This window comes from Prionailurus viverrinus, chromosome B1 (assembly GCF_022837055.1).
Source record: "Prionailurus viverrinus isolate Anna chromosome B1, UM_Priviv_1.0, whole genome shotgun sequence".
Lineage (NCBI taxonomy): Eukaryota > Metazoa > Chordata > Mammalia > Carnivora > Felidae > Prionailurus > Prionailurus viverrinus.
Window position 1 is genome coordinate 43,247,970 of NC_062564.1, and position 17,129 is coordinate 43,265,098.

General features: G+C 33.5%; 1 protein-coding gene and 1 non-coding gene across 10 annotated transcripts in view; both read right to left on the minus strand.

The window, feature by feature from the left end:
• The window catches only part of LOC125164952 (A disintegrin and metallopeptidase domain 3-like), a 156,194-nt gene that overhangs the window by 92,332 nt on the left and 46,733 nt on the right, over nt 1–17,129 (minus strand). For all 9 annotated transcript variants that reach the window (XR_007151879.1, XR_007151878.1, XM_047857667.1 and 6 more), the window contains exons 7-9: nt 7,144–7,209; nt 1,374–1,445; nt 971–1,137 (exon numbers count right to left, since the gene is read on the minus strand). Coding sequence is in view for 7 of the 9 variants with exons in the window: in XM_047857667.1 (XP_047713623.1) it covers nt 971–1,137; nt 1,374–1,445; nt 7,144–7,209 (305 nt within the window). In the remaining 2 variants the exon portion in view is untranslated. The remainder of the gene's footprint in view (nt 1–970; nt 1,138–1,373; nt 1,446–7,143; nt 7,210–17,129) is intronic.
• On the minus strand, nt 15,364–15,446 carry TRNAR-UCG (transfer RNA arginine (anticodon UCG)). The gene has a single exon. It is a non-coding gene; the product is annotated as a tRNA-Arg (tRNA).

Here is a 17,129-nt window from a genome sequence, read left to right on the forward strand (position 1 = left end):
GGAATGGAGGACAGGGAGACAAGGAGACAGAATATGCAGTGGACTCATTAAGAAAAAAAAAGATTGGACACCTGGGTGGCTCAGTCGGTTAAGCTTCTGACTTTGGCTCAGGTCATGATCTCACAGTTGGTGGGTTCAAGCCCCACATTGGGCTCTGTGCTGACAGCTCAGAGCCTGGAGCCTGCTTTGAATTCTCTGTCTCGCTCTCTTTCTACCCCTCCCCTGCTTGTGCTCTCTCTCTTTCTCTCTCTCTCAAAAATAAACACTAAAAAATTTATTTTAAAGAAAAAAGAAAAAAAGAGATAGAATGTAGAAAGTGTCCTTATACATTTCAATCCTTAGTTATTATAGCTCCTGAGTCCCCAAACCTGCCCTTAAATTCCACAGGAAACATCAATAGATTTATAAATCTATTGCATATTATTCAGATGTTCAGAACTGTTTTTATTATTTCCATCTAAATAATCAAATAATTAAAACAAAAAAAATATATACTCTTGAAAGAAATAGTGCAAGTAGTTAAATAGCTACTCCTTTGGTCAGTATAGATATACCAGATGGTAACCACATTACTATTTTGATATATTATTTTAACCAGCATTATATGCAACTATTGCATTCTGTTAACTAATGTACTTTGTATTTAAAGTTAAAATAATGATTTCAATTATTTACTTCTGAAAAAATCTTTAAAATCATTGAAGCCCCATGCTTATCTCAAGGTTTTCTGAATTTTCAAGTTTATTACATTTCCATAGATAAACAGTCTACTCTAATAATGGCTTACTATGACTTAGTGTCTTACATTGTCTTCAGATTTTTATATTTTTCTTTTTGTCAATATGGTATATATACAATCTATTTTTGAGGTGTCTTGTCATAAATACATAACATATTTTGTATATAATATTGATAGCTAACATATTAAATAATTTGATAAACCCTACATCAATGAAAATAAGATACTTACATTAATAAGTATGCCATATCATGGGACCTCTGAAACAAAAATTGTTCTTTCCATGACACAAATCTTTGTAGTACTTCATTAGCATCCCCACTAAGAGAAATCTTATTTTGATCAGACCAGAGCTCCAAAGAAGTTAGCATAACTGTCACTTTAAGCTGGGAAAATATCTGAAAACAGAAGATACATAATATACAGTTTTGGGTTATCATAAATATAACATTACATCTCTATACATAATGCTAATATATATTCAATTTACACTTTTTTGGAGATGAAATCCATTGGTGGATGAAACTAGTTGGTAGGACTATACTTTCAAAAAACCTGTAAATGCTACATATACAAACAATATTACTGCATTAATATGGAATGTTTCTTATTTAAATGAAACATGAATACTTACAGTGTTGATTACACCAACGATATGGACAATTTTCTCAGTTGCAACTGCTACTTCAGAGCCCATGTAATCAAACTAAAAGACAAATTTTGTTTCTTAATCACTAATGAAAATTACTAAACTAACACATTTTAAATGGATACAAAATGTTAAAATAATGCAATGCTCAAGTGAAAAGGAAAAATAGAATTATTATCAAGTGCTTCATAAGTTTTAGGCATAAACCTAGGGACTTTACATATTAGTCAATAACCTTAAAGTAAGAAGATTGTGATTACCTCTTACATATACAGAAAACAGTCAAAAGGATAAGAAGCAGAACTCTTACATATACAGAATGTAAGAGAATGTAACCTTAAAGTAAGAAGATTGTGATCATCTCTTACATATACAGAAAATAGTCAAAAGGATAAGAAGCAGAACTCAAGTCTCCAACTAACTAAACTACTGTCTTTTTTTTTTTCTGCTATAGTATGCTGCCATCATCTGCCTTCATCCAAATAAGATGACATGACTGTATATCCTGGATAAGGAGTGTACTTTCTAAAGACAGAGCTCTGAGGGCCATAATAGTGAATAATTTCAAGAATATGTCCATTCAAAGAAACAGAAATCATATTTTCTCTAAATATTTCTAATTATGTGTGCACACATTTGTAGGTGTTAGCTGAAAACATAAAATTGGCAACTTGGTATCTTCAATAATTTCCAACAAATCTATAGAAGACTACTAACAGAAAATCTAATGTGATGGATAGAGTTCTCTGATATGGCCAAAAGATGTTATCCTCCTAGGTCTTTAAAGACTATTTATGGGCGCCTGAGTGTCTCAGTTGGTTAAGTGCCTGACTTTGGCTCAGGTCATGATCTCATGGCCCTTGAGTTTGAGCCCCGCTTCAGGCTTTGTGCTGACAGGTCAGAGCCTGAAGCCTGATTTGGATTCTGTGTCTCCCTCTCTCTATGCCCTTCCCCTGCTTGTGCTCTGTCTCTCTCCCTCTCTCTGTCTCAAAAATAAATATCATTAAAAATTTTTTTAATAAAATAAATACTATTTATACTTTGCTATTTCTCTGTATATAACCTTTCACAATAAATGATACTGTATATTTACACAGTGCAGAATGGGTGGTATGAGTGAAGGTGACTGATCCTTTGCATAACTGAAAATATGAAAAGCAAGACAAAGGAAATAAAAAATATGAGTATGGAAATAAAACCATATATGTCAATAATCACAAATTATCAACAGACCAAATAGTAGGCAAATGACAGAGACTATTAAAATCTACTATGTGCAAATTAAAATAAAAACCTCTAAATTATAAGTACATAGAGATATTAAGAGTCAAAGCATGAAAACATATACAAGTAAAATAATAGACAAAAAGCATATGTTATATGATAGTTATATTACTTAATATAACAGTTACATTAATATGAAAAAACAAAGCAAAAAATGGACATAATAATTATTACAATGCATTGATAAAAATATTCAATTATCAAGAAACATGAAAGCATTTTAAATTTGACTATAACTAATAGCATAGCAACAAATGTATAAAATAAAATTTAACAAAATTATAAATAGAAATTGACTATCATAGGAATTTTTACATAATTCTCTTAATCATTCATAGATCAAGCAGACAAATTAACAGTAAACACAAGAGTTTGCAAAGGCAGAGATTATCTGCGCAGAGAAAAAAAAAGACCTATCAATATTCTGTTTACAAAGCTATACTTCAAAATTTAAGACAGATAAACCAAACATAAAAGAAGAAATACTAATCATAGCATATTTTAAGGAACTCTTGGAATTTTTTGTAGTTGTTTGGGGGTTTCTTTGTTTTGTTTTGCATGTCATTTGCATTGAAAATGCCTTCTGGGGGCGCCTGGGTGGCGCAGTCGGTTAAGCCTCCGACTTCAGCCAGGTCACGATCTCGCAGTCCGTGAGTTCGAGCCCTGAGTCAGGCTCTGGGCTGATGGCTTGGAGCCTGGAGCTTGTTTCCAATTCTGTGTCTCCCTCTCTCTCTGCCCCTCCCCCGTTCATGCTGTCTCTCTCTGTCCCAAAAATAAATAAAAACGTTGAAAAAAAAATTAAAAAAAAAGAAAATGCCTTCTGTTCTTATTGGAATAGTAAGAGTATCCAGCTAAATGGAGAAAGAGAAAAAGGCTATTTAGATTTAATTAGCAGCCCTTGGGGGCACTATGCTTATCTCCTCCTTTGGAAAAAGCTAGATAAATATCAGATCATTCTGAACACCCAAGAAATCTATCTGAGGACCTTCAGAACAAACTGCCTGACTAGGGAGAGAAGAGGCCATATTGTGTAGGGTAGGAGGTGCAGAGATGTGATTTGGCTGGTGAGGGGGGGTGGATCAGAATCATGGGTGCTGCAGAGGGGAAGGATCCCTGATTTCAGAGAGAGAGAGAGGAGAGAAAGAGAGAGAGACAGACAGGCAGACACACAGAGACAGACAGGGAGAGACAGAGAGAGAGAGAGAGAGAGAGAGAGAGAGAGAGGGAGAGAGAGAGAGCTCTAGTGGAAATAGGATCAAGCCTCTTTTCAATACAGCTTTTAAAACTCGCCACACTCTGAACAAGGTCCAAAGACTCCCTACTGCAGGCAAGGAAAAGCCCTGCCAAGAAATGAACGGAAGGAAAGGGCAACCAAACACAGCAGCAAAATGCACACATCATATACCAGAAACACTTCCTGAGGCATCAGGCCCTGGACAGTAAATGACCTCTTCTTAATAAAGCGATTACTTCCAGGAGCAGGAAACATAAGAGGCTTTCCTAACACACAGGATAAGACAGACCTAGACAAAATGCCAAGATGGAGGAATACATCCCAAAAGAAAGAACAAGAAAAGGTCATGATCAGGGATCTAATTGAAACAGATATAAATAATATGTCTGACTCAGAATTTAAAAACAACAGTCATAAGGATACCAGCTAGGCTTGAGAAAAGCACAAAAGACACAGGGAGTCCTTTCTATAGAGATAAAAGACCTAAAAACTTCAGAATGAAATAAAAAATACTGTAACTGATGTGAAACCAATTGGATGTAATGAGCACAAGGATGGAAGAATCAGAGGAAAGAACAAATGATGAAACATGAAATTATGGAAAATAATGAAGCTGAAAATAAGAGGGAACGAAAGGTGCTGGATCATGAGTGTAGACTTGGGAACTCAGTGACTTCTTAAAGGATAGTAACATTGGTATCATAGGAGCCCACAAGAAAAAGAATAAACTATATGGTCAACTAATCTTAGACAAAGCAGGAAGGTATATCCAACGGAGGAGAAAAACAATCTCTTCAACAAATGGTGTTGTGTAAAATGAACAGCAACAAGCAGAGGAATGAAACTGGACCACTTTCTTACACCCTACACAAAACTAAATTTATAATGGAAGAAAGATCTAAATGTGAGACAATAAACCATCAAAATCCTAGAGGAGAACACAGACAGATAGCAACCTCTTTGACATAGGTTGTAGCAACTTCTTACTAGACACATCTTGGAGGCAAAAAGGAACTATTGAAACCTCATCAAGGTAAAAAGCTTCTGCACAGGGAAGTAAATAGTCAATAATACTAGAAGGCATTCTATGGAAAGGGAGAAGGTATTTGCAAATGACCTATCTGATAAAGGGTTAGTATCCAAAATCTATAAAGAACTTTTATCAAACTCAACGCATCCCAAAAAAATCCAGTTACATAATGGGTGAAGACATGAATAGACATTTTTCCAAAGAAGACATACAGATGGCTAACAAGACACATGAAAACATGCTTAACATCAATGATCAACAGGGAAATACAAATCAAAACCACAATGAGATACCACCCCACACCTGTCAGAATAGCTGAAATTAACATATTAGGAAATAACAGGTGTTGGCAAGCATGCAGAGAAAGGGGAACCCTCTTACACTGTCGGAGTGAATGCAAACTGGCTCAGTCACTCTGAAAAAACAGTATGGAGACTCTTCAAACAGTTAAAATACTACTACCCGATGACTTAGCAATTGCACCACTAGGTATTTACTCAAAGCATACAAAAATACTGATTCAAAGGGATACATGCACCCTGAAGCTTATAGCATCATTGGGAACAATAGCCAAGTTATGGAAAGAGACCAAACATCCATTATTTATTAATGGATACAGATGTATGTACATCTTTGTACATGTACATGTACATGTACATCTATGTACATCTTTGTACATATATCTGTATCCATTAATAAATAATGGATGCTTGGTCTCTTTCCATAACTTGGCTATTGTTCACATATATATTCATATATATTACATATATATATTGTTCACATATATGTGCATATATATGTGTGTATATGTGTATATATATATATATATATATATATATATATACACTCAGCCATAAAAAAGAATGAAATCTTGCCATTTGCAACCTGTAGATGGAGCTAGAGTGTATTATGCTAATCAAAATAAGTCAGAGATAAACAAATACCATATAATTTCACTCATATGTGAAATTTAAAAAACAAAAAACAAGAGATGACCATAGAGGAAAGGCAAACTATAAAAGAGACACTTAAGCATAGAGAACAAACTGAAGGTTGCTGGAGGGTTGCTGGAGGGGATGGGTTAGATGGGTGATGGGTATTTAAGGAGGGCACTTTTTGTGATGAGCACTGGGCATTATATAAGTGATGAATCACTAACTTCTACCCCTGAAACTAATATTACATTATATGTTAACTAACTAGAATTTAAATAATAATTTGAATCATTAAAACAAAATGAAAAAAGTTCCCAAAGGGCATTAGCTAGTAAATCATATTAAATTATATTAAATATTTTATTAATTGGATATTGTGAACATCAAAATTAAATTGAAATAATATATTTCATTAATAAGTGGGAAATAAAGCATTATAAATTAATTTACAAAATAGCATATATAAAACAAGGTATATGAATACATACAAATATGCATGTACACATTAAAAACAGGATGTGTGCATATGATTTATCACCTGGTAATAAAACTATATGTGCTTTTTTATTATTTATTTATTTTGTCTATCTATTCTTTACAGTAAGTTACTGATTTTTAAAAATTATTTAAAGACCTAAATATTTCCTTTTATGACATTATGACACTCACTGAGACACTTTACGCGAAAATATCAGTGATAATGGAAAAATCTGATCTTTTAACTTTTTACTCATATGACTTTACTCAAACTGATTACATAAACAAAAATTTCCATAACTAAAAAAATATTCCTACGAATAAACCTCATTTTTGAAATACGAAACTTCCACTAGAGAACTCAAGCAATTGTACACATAATCTTATAAAAGATAATATTTAACAAGGATCTCCAATTGAGTAATAAAATAGCTTGTTTTAAAATGGAAACTTACTTAAGGAAAAGAGTTTACCACAATTTGGAGCAGATTCAGAAATTTCTATAGCTAGCTGTAATCCAACAGATTTAGTGTAGTAGAACCCTTCCATACATACATATCTGTACATTATTGCTAGAATTCTATAATGATTTGGAAATCAACATCATAAATATTGGTCCCCATATGTCAATGTAAAACCAATAGACAACATTTTTTTTATGTCTTGCTATACAGAGATACATAATGTGAACAGAGGATAATACCTGTATTGCAACCAAGGGAAGTTTCTTTTTCATATTCCCTTTGAATTTAAACATAAGACAAAGATATGATGAAATATATCAGTAATACGCACCAAGGCTTTATCCATAATGATTTGAATTTTCAGAATTCTTTTCAATAGCTCAACATCTGATTTTTTCTGTGAAACAGAGGACATCAGTTAAATAAAACATTTTTTTAATTCTTATATTGTTTGTAATCATCATCTACATTATATACAAATATGTATACATATATATATAGACATACATACACAAAGAGAGGTATAGATACATATAAATACAGATTCATCAAGATATAAATAATAGGAAAATAAAAGAATAAATGCTCACTGAATAAATAAGCAGGTGAGATTCCAAATACAAATTCTAGGAACAAATCAGAAGCTTTTACCTATATTCTTAATCATTAGAATCCTCAAAAAGTTACCAGAGAAACCATGTTTCTTTCCTCTTAAAACCTTCCTCCAAGACCCTCCCTCTGCAACCTTCAAACTAAATAAATCCCCATCAATTTTACACCAGATGTTTGCCTCTATTTTCTCATTATTTTTATTATCTATATTAACTTGTGGCTACACTCAATAGAATGCATCCATTTTTAGAATACAGTTATATGAATTAGTACTAATGTAAATATCCATGTAATAACTTCCATAAGTAAGATAAAGAAAATTTCTATCATGTTCTTCAGTCAATTGCCCACATGGCTCAAGGCAAGCAATAATCTGATTTTCTCACCACAGGGTAGAGAATTTCATGTGACTGGAATCATATGATGTGTACTTTTATATCGGACTTCTTTCACTCAGAATTCACCCATGTTGTTGTGATTGTTAGTAATTCATCAGTTCTTATTACTAAGTAGTGCACCATTTTAGGAATACACCACAACTTTTTCATACATTTACCTGTTGATGATGTGAAAGGTGAAATAAAACGGAGTCACTTACATCAAGGGGTTTTAAAATGAAACTGGGAGGCCATTAAGGAGGTGGGCCTTATGTACCTCCTCACTGGATGGAACCACAAATTTCTGAGTTGGATCCAAACTTAAATATTCCAAGGAGTCTGCACAAACATCTGCAACTTGCTATAGTAACAAACTTTTGCTTAGTGACAGCCTTAGCAGCCAATTATGTTTAGCCAAGTTTAGTTTTCTGCCAACAACAGCCAAAATCTTTGTAAGCAACATATGCAAGCTTTCATCTTTAAAATAAAACCTTCACTTTTGTTCCCTAGGGGACAATTGGATTGCTACCCAAATCTGTACTCACCAAATTGCATTTCTGAGACCCCAAATAAATGCTTTTATTTTATTTCAGCTCCTTTCTCAGTTGACAATGATCATTTGGATTATTTAGCCATTTTAGCTAATGTTTTTTATTTTTTTAATGTTTATTTATTTTTGAGAGACAGAGTGTGAGTGGGGGAGGGGCAGAAAGAAAGAGAGAAAGACACAGAATCCAAAGCAGGCTCCAGGCTCTGAACCGTCAGCACAGAGCCTGACGTGGGGCTGGATTCACAAGCCATGAGATCATGACCTGAGCCGAAGTCGGATGCTCAACCTACTGAACAACCCAGGTGCCCCCTATTTTAGCTATTATAAACAAAGCTGCTATGAATATCCATGCACGGATCTTTGTGCAGTTAGCTATATTCTTTCATTGTTCTTGGCAAATATCTGAAGATGGAGTACTTGAGTTATGTGATAATTGTGAGTGTGTAAAGTAAATACAAAAGTGCCAGATTGCTTTCTAAAGTAGTTTGATCATTCTGCATTTTCACCCAGAATAAGAGTCCCAATTGCTCTTCATTTTTGCCTATATTTGATATTGTCTTTTCCATCATTTCCATTTATTGGTGAGTGGTGATATCTTATTGAGGTTTTAATTGGCAGTTCCCTGATGCTTAATGTGAAACAGCTTTTCACATGTTTATGGCTCATTAATTTGGTTTCTCCTAAGTTCCCTACTAGAAATTTTATGTTTTGATATTTAAGCCAATGCTCTAATTCAGTTTTTTAAATAAGAGTCAAGATTCATTTTATTCCATATGGATGTCCAGTCTTCTAGCAGCATTTAATGCAGACATCATTCTTTAACCTTTTAAAGTCCCTAGCACCTTTGTGGAAAATCAATCTGCCATCAGTATGTGGGTCTACTTCTGACCTTTTCTGTTCCACTGATCTATATGTCTATGCTTACACCAATCACGGTATATATCTCTATAGCAGGGGTCAGCAAACTATAACCCAAGGTATGGCCACCTGTTTTGTAAAAAATATCTTATTGGAATAAAGCCACGCCCATTTGTTTATATGTTATTTATGCTGCTTTCATGCTACAAAGGTAGAGTGAGGTAGCTACAATAGATCATATATACCTCACAAGCCTAAAATATATACTACCTAGCCCTTAAAAAAAAAAACAGAGGTAATGTAAGTCCTCTATTTTGTTCTTATTTTTATTTATTTTTTAAATGTTTATTTATTTTTGGGAGACAGAGAGACAGAGAGCAAGTGGGGGAGGGGCAAAGAGAGCTGTCAGCACAGAGCCTGAAGCCGGCTCCAACTCAAGAGCTGTGAGATCATGACCTGAGCAGAATTCAGACACTTAACCGACTGAGCCACCCAGGCGGCCCTATTCTGTTCTTCTTTTTAAAACTGTGTGACTATTCTAGGATCTTTGCATGTCCTTATGAATTTGAGAACCGATTTTCACAAAAATGTTTTCTGGAATTTTGATTGGGATTACACTGAATCTACAGATCAATTAGGGGGAAATGAACATCTTAACAACATCAATATCTTTGTTTCCTGTGACTTTGCTAGACTCTCTTATATTCCTGATAGCTTTGGTAGAGTTTCTTTGTGATCTCCTATATACAGAGTTAGGTCACTAAAAACATAAGGTTATTTTTTCCTTTAAAAAATGTATACCATTTATTATTCTTTTTCTTATTGTATTATCCAGAAATTCCAGTAAAATGTTGACTGAAAGTAGAGAAGGCAGACATCCTTGAATTATTCCTAATCTTAGGGGCTGTTTAGTCAGTTCAGGCTGTAACAAATATACCACAGGCTAGGTGGCTTAAACAACAAACACATATTTCTCACAGTCCTAGAGGCTGGGAAGTTCAAGATCAAGGCACCAGCAGAGGTGGTATCTGGTGAGACCACTCTTCCTAGTTTGCAAATGGCCATCTTCCTTTTATATGCTCACACAACAGAACAGAGAGAGAGATCCATGTCTCTTAATTTTTAATAAAAGCATAAATCCCATCATGAGAGCCTTACACTCACCACCTAATTTAACCCCAATTATTTTTCAAAGGCCTCAACTTCCTAATACCATCTTACTGGGGGTTAGAGTTTTAACATATGAATTTGGGGATAGAGCATGCAGTCCATAAGAGCGGCAAAACATTCTATCACTTAGCATTCATTATGTTAGGTAGATACTTATAGATGTTCTTTATCAGGTCAAAGAAGTTTTCTATTCCTAGTTTTTATCATGAATGGATACTGAATTTTGCCAAATGATTTTTCTGGAACTACTGATATGGATTTCTTCATAAATATGTTAAATTGTTTTATTCAATTCCTATTTTCCTGTACTGATTTAAGTAATAATGCCTCAAAGTCCCATAGATACTATAGTCAGAATTTTTGAAAATAAAAATGTCTTTATACCATAATGGCAACTCGACTGGGTAAAAAAAAACATTGGGATATTGTATATTTCCTAAGGAAGCCATTCTCTACACCCCTTATGTAGACATTCCTGACCATCTTACAGCACTTAATTTTGGCAAAGGCTAAAACCAGTATGAGTTTTTCCACCTTTGTGCCTGACTTTCTTTGATGCCAAGATTCCTATAGAATTATTCATTATTTATATAGTCCAACATATTAACCATATTATCTTGGTGTTGTCAGTTTTTATCAGGGTTTCTTGAGATAATTTTCAAATTCAGGACTCTTCTATTCAACAAAGTTTTATTCTTTACTAACTTGGAATACTTTGGGTGCTATTTAATTCATGAATGACAATTGTAATTATCTTTAATTTTTATTATCAGTCTTTCATATTCATACTCCATTAGCCATGATTCCCCAGAAAAACAGAATAGGATGTGTGTATATATAGACATTTGTTATAATTTATTATAATTAGATTTATTATAAGGAATTGGCTCACTTAATTATAGAGGCTGGCAAGTCCAAAATCTACAGAATGGGCCAGTAGGCTAGAAATCCAGGGACAGCTGATGCTACATTTCCAGTCTGAAGGCAGTTACCTGGACGATTCTGTGGGATGGTCCATCCTTTTGTCCTAGTCAGGACATCAACTGATTGGATGAGGTCCATCCAAATATGAAAGGCATTTCTGCTTTACTCAAAGTCTACTGATTTAGATGTTAATCCTATTCAAAAACACCCTCGCAGAAACACCCACAAAACTTGACCAACTATCTGATCAATATATCCCAGTCAAGTTGACACATAAAATTCACCATTACACATTCTTAGGTTTTTCTCTACCATTGTTTATATATAATTGCTTTCTATTCTCTTAAACCTGCCTGTAATCTCACAGTGTCTATTCTCTTATTTGTTAGTCTTATTATCAATGTCTTTCATTTTTAAAATAGCTTTTTCTCTTACATTTACTTCCTGAGCATTTCCAAGGATCTTTTAAACAGACTATATAAAGGTAGGCCCTTAACGTACTACAGACCATATCTCTGGGGTCATGGTCATATTATCTGGGTTTGAATTTTAATGCTACATGTTACCAGAGAATTTCCTAGGAAAATAATTTAAACTCTATAAATCTGTATCCTAATCTGAAAAAGGGGGTAACAGTACCAACTTTTAGAATTGTTGAAAAAATTGCAAAGATAGTATATATGTAAAGCTCTTAAAACAATATGTGGCACCTATGAGGCAGTACATGAATATAAACTAGAAGTTTTTTCATTCACTTTGGATTTTGTGTTTTTCCACCTTACATTTTGTACTTCTATTTCATATGCTCCGTTTTTACTCCTTTCCAATTATTATTATTTTACAACATATGTAGTTCTTTCAAGTCAAACCATTCTTGAACAAAGGGTGGGGATTAGTGACTTTTATTACACTTTTGTTTTATTATAAGAAATGGCCAATTATCCAAGGATATTTGTTTCCTTCTCCAAGGGAAGAGATGTCTATGAGACAACTATCCAGGCCCAACTCTTGGGGTTGGGATGCATTCACACTTCTCCCCTTACTCTTGACTAAATTCAAATAACCTAGTAGGGGACTCCTGAGCCAAAGCTAGGAAGGGAATCAACTGGAGAGTTTCATCCACTTTGGTATTTTCATGAGCAAGACACAAACCTGTTAAGCCACTGAGAGTTGGGAATTGTTTGTTTCAAAATCTGGTGACATTTGACCTAATAGTGATTCTCATGAAAAATACCAATCGAGGACAGCTGCTTACACAATTCTTCCATCTTTTTATCTGGTTGAAGGTTCATGATATTTGGCAACTATTGTTTGTGAATTTGGTTGTGATTGCTTTTGGTTATTATCTTCAATCAGGATGAGATTAGGATTTCTTTGTTTCTGCTTAATTATTTGTTTCATTTTGGGGGTAAGAATATGTCACATTAGGGGGAAAAGAAATAGTTTCAATCAAAAAATTTCAGTTATGTAGTTCTGGGTTGGTACAGAATTACAGACTGGGAATTACTTTGCCTCATTTTAAGTAATTTTGGTCTTGTCTTTCAACTTCCAGTACTGCTGCTAGGAAATTTCAGGCTATTCTGCATCTTGACTATATAAGAAACCAGATTTTTTAAATATCAGTACAGAAACTCACCTTAAATAATTCTGAGAATTTTTCTTGGATTATTTTGTGATTTATTCAACTCTTTATTTCCTCTCTTTATTCATACTGGGACTCCTATTGTATCACCCGAATTCTTATTTTATTTTAATTTCTTATCTTTCAAATTTCCCTGTCATTTGTCTTTATACTTTACTTTTTGTGTGATTTCTAAAATTTTATTTTGTGAACTTCCTATTGAGGTTTCTCTTTTTTTTCATTTTTATTATCATAATTTTAAATTTCTAAGAACAATTACAGGCTGAATGTAATTTTTTAAATAGCACTCTATTCTTAAATTTATCGATGAAATATTTTCCCTTATTCCTCTGAGGATGTTGCCATTTTGTTTTCTTCACCCTCTGTATTCTTTGATACCTCAAGCTTTAAAAATTTTTTTCATGTCTCTATCTTCCATATTAAATTGTTTCATCATATGTCTAGGGCCCCTTCATATATTAGCAATTGAATATTTAACAGTTTATTCCCACATCCCTATGACCATAAATGGAATTTACAGGCTATTTTTTTCAGAGAAAGTGATGTGTCTGGGTTGTTGGCAGGGAAAACCCTGTCGATATGATTAGTTTTGATTCTTTTGGCTAGTTTAATTCCTTCCTGAAGAGGGGTCTTCAGTACAATTCTTAGAATGTGTAAGCCTGGTTCCCAATATCCAATGTGCCAAGTTTAATTTAAACACACCAGTTTCAGTATGATATTCCTCTTCCACCTGGAAATACAATAGAACATCTGTGTGTGGTGTCCCCATTTCAGAGACTCCCCAAAGAAAACAGCTTTCAATTATGTCAGTCTCCAGTTGATTAGTACAGGAAGCCAAGGTTGCTAAATACTTATACAACTTATTTTCAATGAATTATCTTCTTGGGCCCACCTTTAAAATCACTTCCTAGGGCAACTGGACAGGCAATTCCAAAAACATTTGAATAGTACTGCAGTACATGTCAAGTTTCCAATAGCCTATCCCAATTACCCAGTTTAGAATTCAAATTTGGGGCACTAAATCAGCTATCTCCAATGTCCATTGTTAATACTCCTCTCCTGTTTTCTTTGTGTTTGTATGTTTATGCTGGTTTAAAACTTCCTTTTCATTTCAGTGGGTTTTTAAGAAGGGACAGGGGGGTAAAGACATGTGTTTAATATTCTTTTAATAGATAAAACCTTTATAGTATATTGTTTGGTTTCTCTTCTACTTTTCAACTCTGGATTATAATGAAGGTATTTACCTTGTTTATAAGTGTATCTGTGTTTACTTTCATGAATGTTAAAATATGCTTAAAATAGAAACTTTTATGTTATTTTTTTCTGTTGCTTTGACTGAAGATATTCACTTTCTTTTTTTGTGCTCATAAAAGCATTAGTCATGTGAAAACATGTTTAACTAAACCTATAGATTTAAGTGTATCAAATTCAGGATGAAAAGCAATTGTCAAGTTACTTCATAAAAGATATAAAATTCCCAAATACATACAAATATTGATCTCCAGTCCTGAAATGACATCCCTGGTTTCTTCTTAGGTTCTGAAATGTTTATCGCTATTTTACTTCATTATTACATTTTGTTTGTACCCAAACTTTCCATAATTATTTCCAATTACCTTTCCCCACAACATTAGAAAATATGGTGACCAAATAATAGTAGTAGGATTTTTACTGGGATTTTACTTGTCTACAAATTATGCTAAGGAATTTCTATCTATAAATGTACTTAATCTTTGAAATAATTGTATGAGTTAGATATTATTTTTATTATCAGTTTTTTACAGATAAGGAATTTAAACATAGATTATGTTACTCGCCAAAGTTTTTGTGGCTAAAATGGACAGACTTGTAATTCAAATCAAGGCAATGGAAGGTATATTATCTCTATCTTATCTAATCTCTGTTTTATTGCTGATTCACTGGAGGGGGTCTTTTTCCAAACTTATGTCCATCTCTTAGGGTCTTCCTCTGCCACAGAAGAGTATTCATGGAATCCTTTAAAGTTTTTCAATTTACTTATGTGATAGTACTCTATTTCAGTGGCAAAAATTGTCTTCAATTGTATTCAGTGTTGTATTAAAACATGCAGATGGTTTCCAGAGCTGGCATAAAGTTGGGGGTCATCCTTATATATGATTATATTTTATAATTTTATGAGCTTCTAAAAGGGCAGTTTTATTAATCTGTATATGTACCAATATCTTTGACAAAATAAATACATGCAAATTAAAGCAACAATGAGATGGAGTTCATCATAAATTCAGTTTAAGTACCACTCATTACTATTTTGTTTTGCTTCTCTTTACATTTATTTTTGAGAAACAGAGTGAGACAAAGCATGAGCGGGGGAGGGGCAGAGAGAGAAGGAGACACAGAATCTGAAACAGGCTCCAGGCTCTGAGCAAGCAGTCGGCACAGAGCCTGATGTGGGGCTCGAACCCACGAACTGAGATCATGACCTGAGCCGAAGTCAGACGCTCAACCAACTGAGCCACCCAGGCGTCCCTGCTTCTCTTTAATGTGATATCCAATCATGATGAGAATATGTAGACAGGGATTCATATATATCCATATATATATATATATATATACACACACACACATGTATGTATAGATTAGATAGATAGATAGATAGATAGATGATAGATAGATAGATAGATAGATATCAAAAAGCCAGGTGACTGGGTGGCTCAGTCGGTTAAACATCCAACTCTTGATTTTAGCTCAGGTCATGATCTTACAGTTCCTTAGATTGAGCCCTGCATTGGGGTTGTGCTGACAATGCAAAGCCTGCTTGGGATTCTCTCTCTCCTCTATCTCTGCCCTTCCCCCCTGCTTATGCATGAGCACTCTCTCTCAAAATAAATAAATAAACATTAAAAAAAATAAAAACACAAAATATGACATAATCTTGTAACATATTTAAGTACAAAAGGGTACACATCAAAATGATTGCAGTGGATTCCACAATTTCATTTGCCTCTAGAAAATGGCATATGATCCATTCTTATTTTCCTTACATATGTGTCTATTTAATATTTTAATAGATGTTAACCAATATATTTAAAGTAATAATAAGTGTAATATAATTTACCGATAAGTAAAAATGTGCATTACCCTTTTAACAACAAAAAGGAAATTTACTCCACTTTGAAATTTCCTTTTTGCTATTAAAAGATAATGCGCATTTTAAATTTCCTGTTTGCTATTAAAAGGATAATGCATATTTTTACTTATCATTAAATTATGTTACATTTAAGAGGCACATGCACCCCAATGTTTATAGCAGTGCTATCAACAATAGCCAACTAATGGAAAAAGTTCAAATGCCCTTCAACTGATGAATGGATAAAGTTGTGGTGTATATATACAATTGAATACTAGTGAGTGATCAAAAAGAAGGAAATCTTGCCATTTGCAACAACGTGGATGGAACTAGAGTGAGTGTCCCATGCTAAGCAAAATATGGCAGTCAGAGAAAGACAAATATCATATGATTTCACTCATATGTGGAATTTAAGAAACACAACAGATGAACATAGGGGAAGGAAATGAAAAATAAGATAAAAACAGAGAGGGAGGCAAACCATAAGAAACTCTTAAAAACAGAAAATAAACTGAGGGTTGCTGGCGGGGTTTTGGGTAGGGGGATGGGCTAAATGGGTGATGGACATTAAGGAGGGCACTTGTTGGGATGAGCACTGGGTGTTATATATAAGTGATGAACCACGGGCTTCTACCCCTGAAACCAATACTACACTATATGTTAATTAACTTGAATTTAAATAATTTTTTAAAAAATCTATATACTTATAGATCTACATTTATAATTAGATATATTTAAAAGAATTGGAACAAATACTCCAATATTCCAAAAGCACTATCTCTCTATAGACAATGAGATTTAGGACAATTTCTTGCCACTTTTCCACTTTTAAATTTTCTATCAAAATAACACTTTGCTACAAAGAAAAAATGTATTGAAAAGGAAAATTCTGAGAAAGAAATAATCAGCAAATTTGTGTAACATTATATTAGTAGAATGTTAATTCAATAACAATGCAAATATGTATATATGCATCAATATACTTGCAATTAGGAAAATGTGAGAATTTTTATTGTTTAATTATATGTGTTTATATCTATTACATTTTCTATATATCATATGTCTAAACATAAAAATA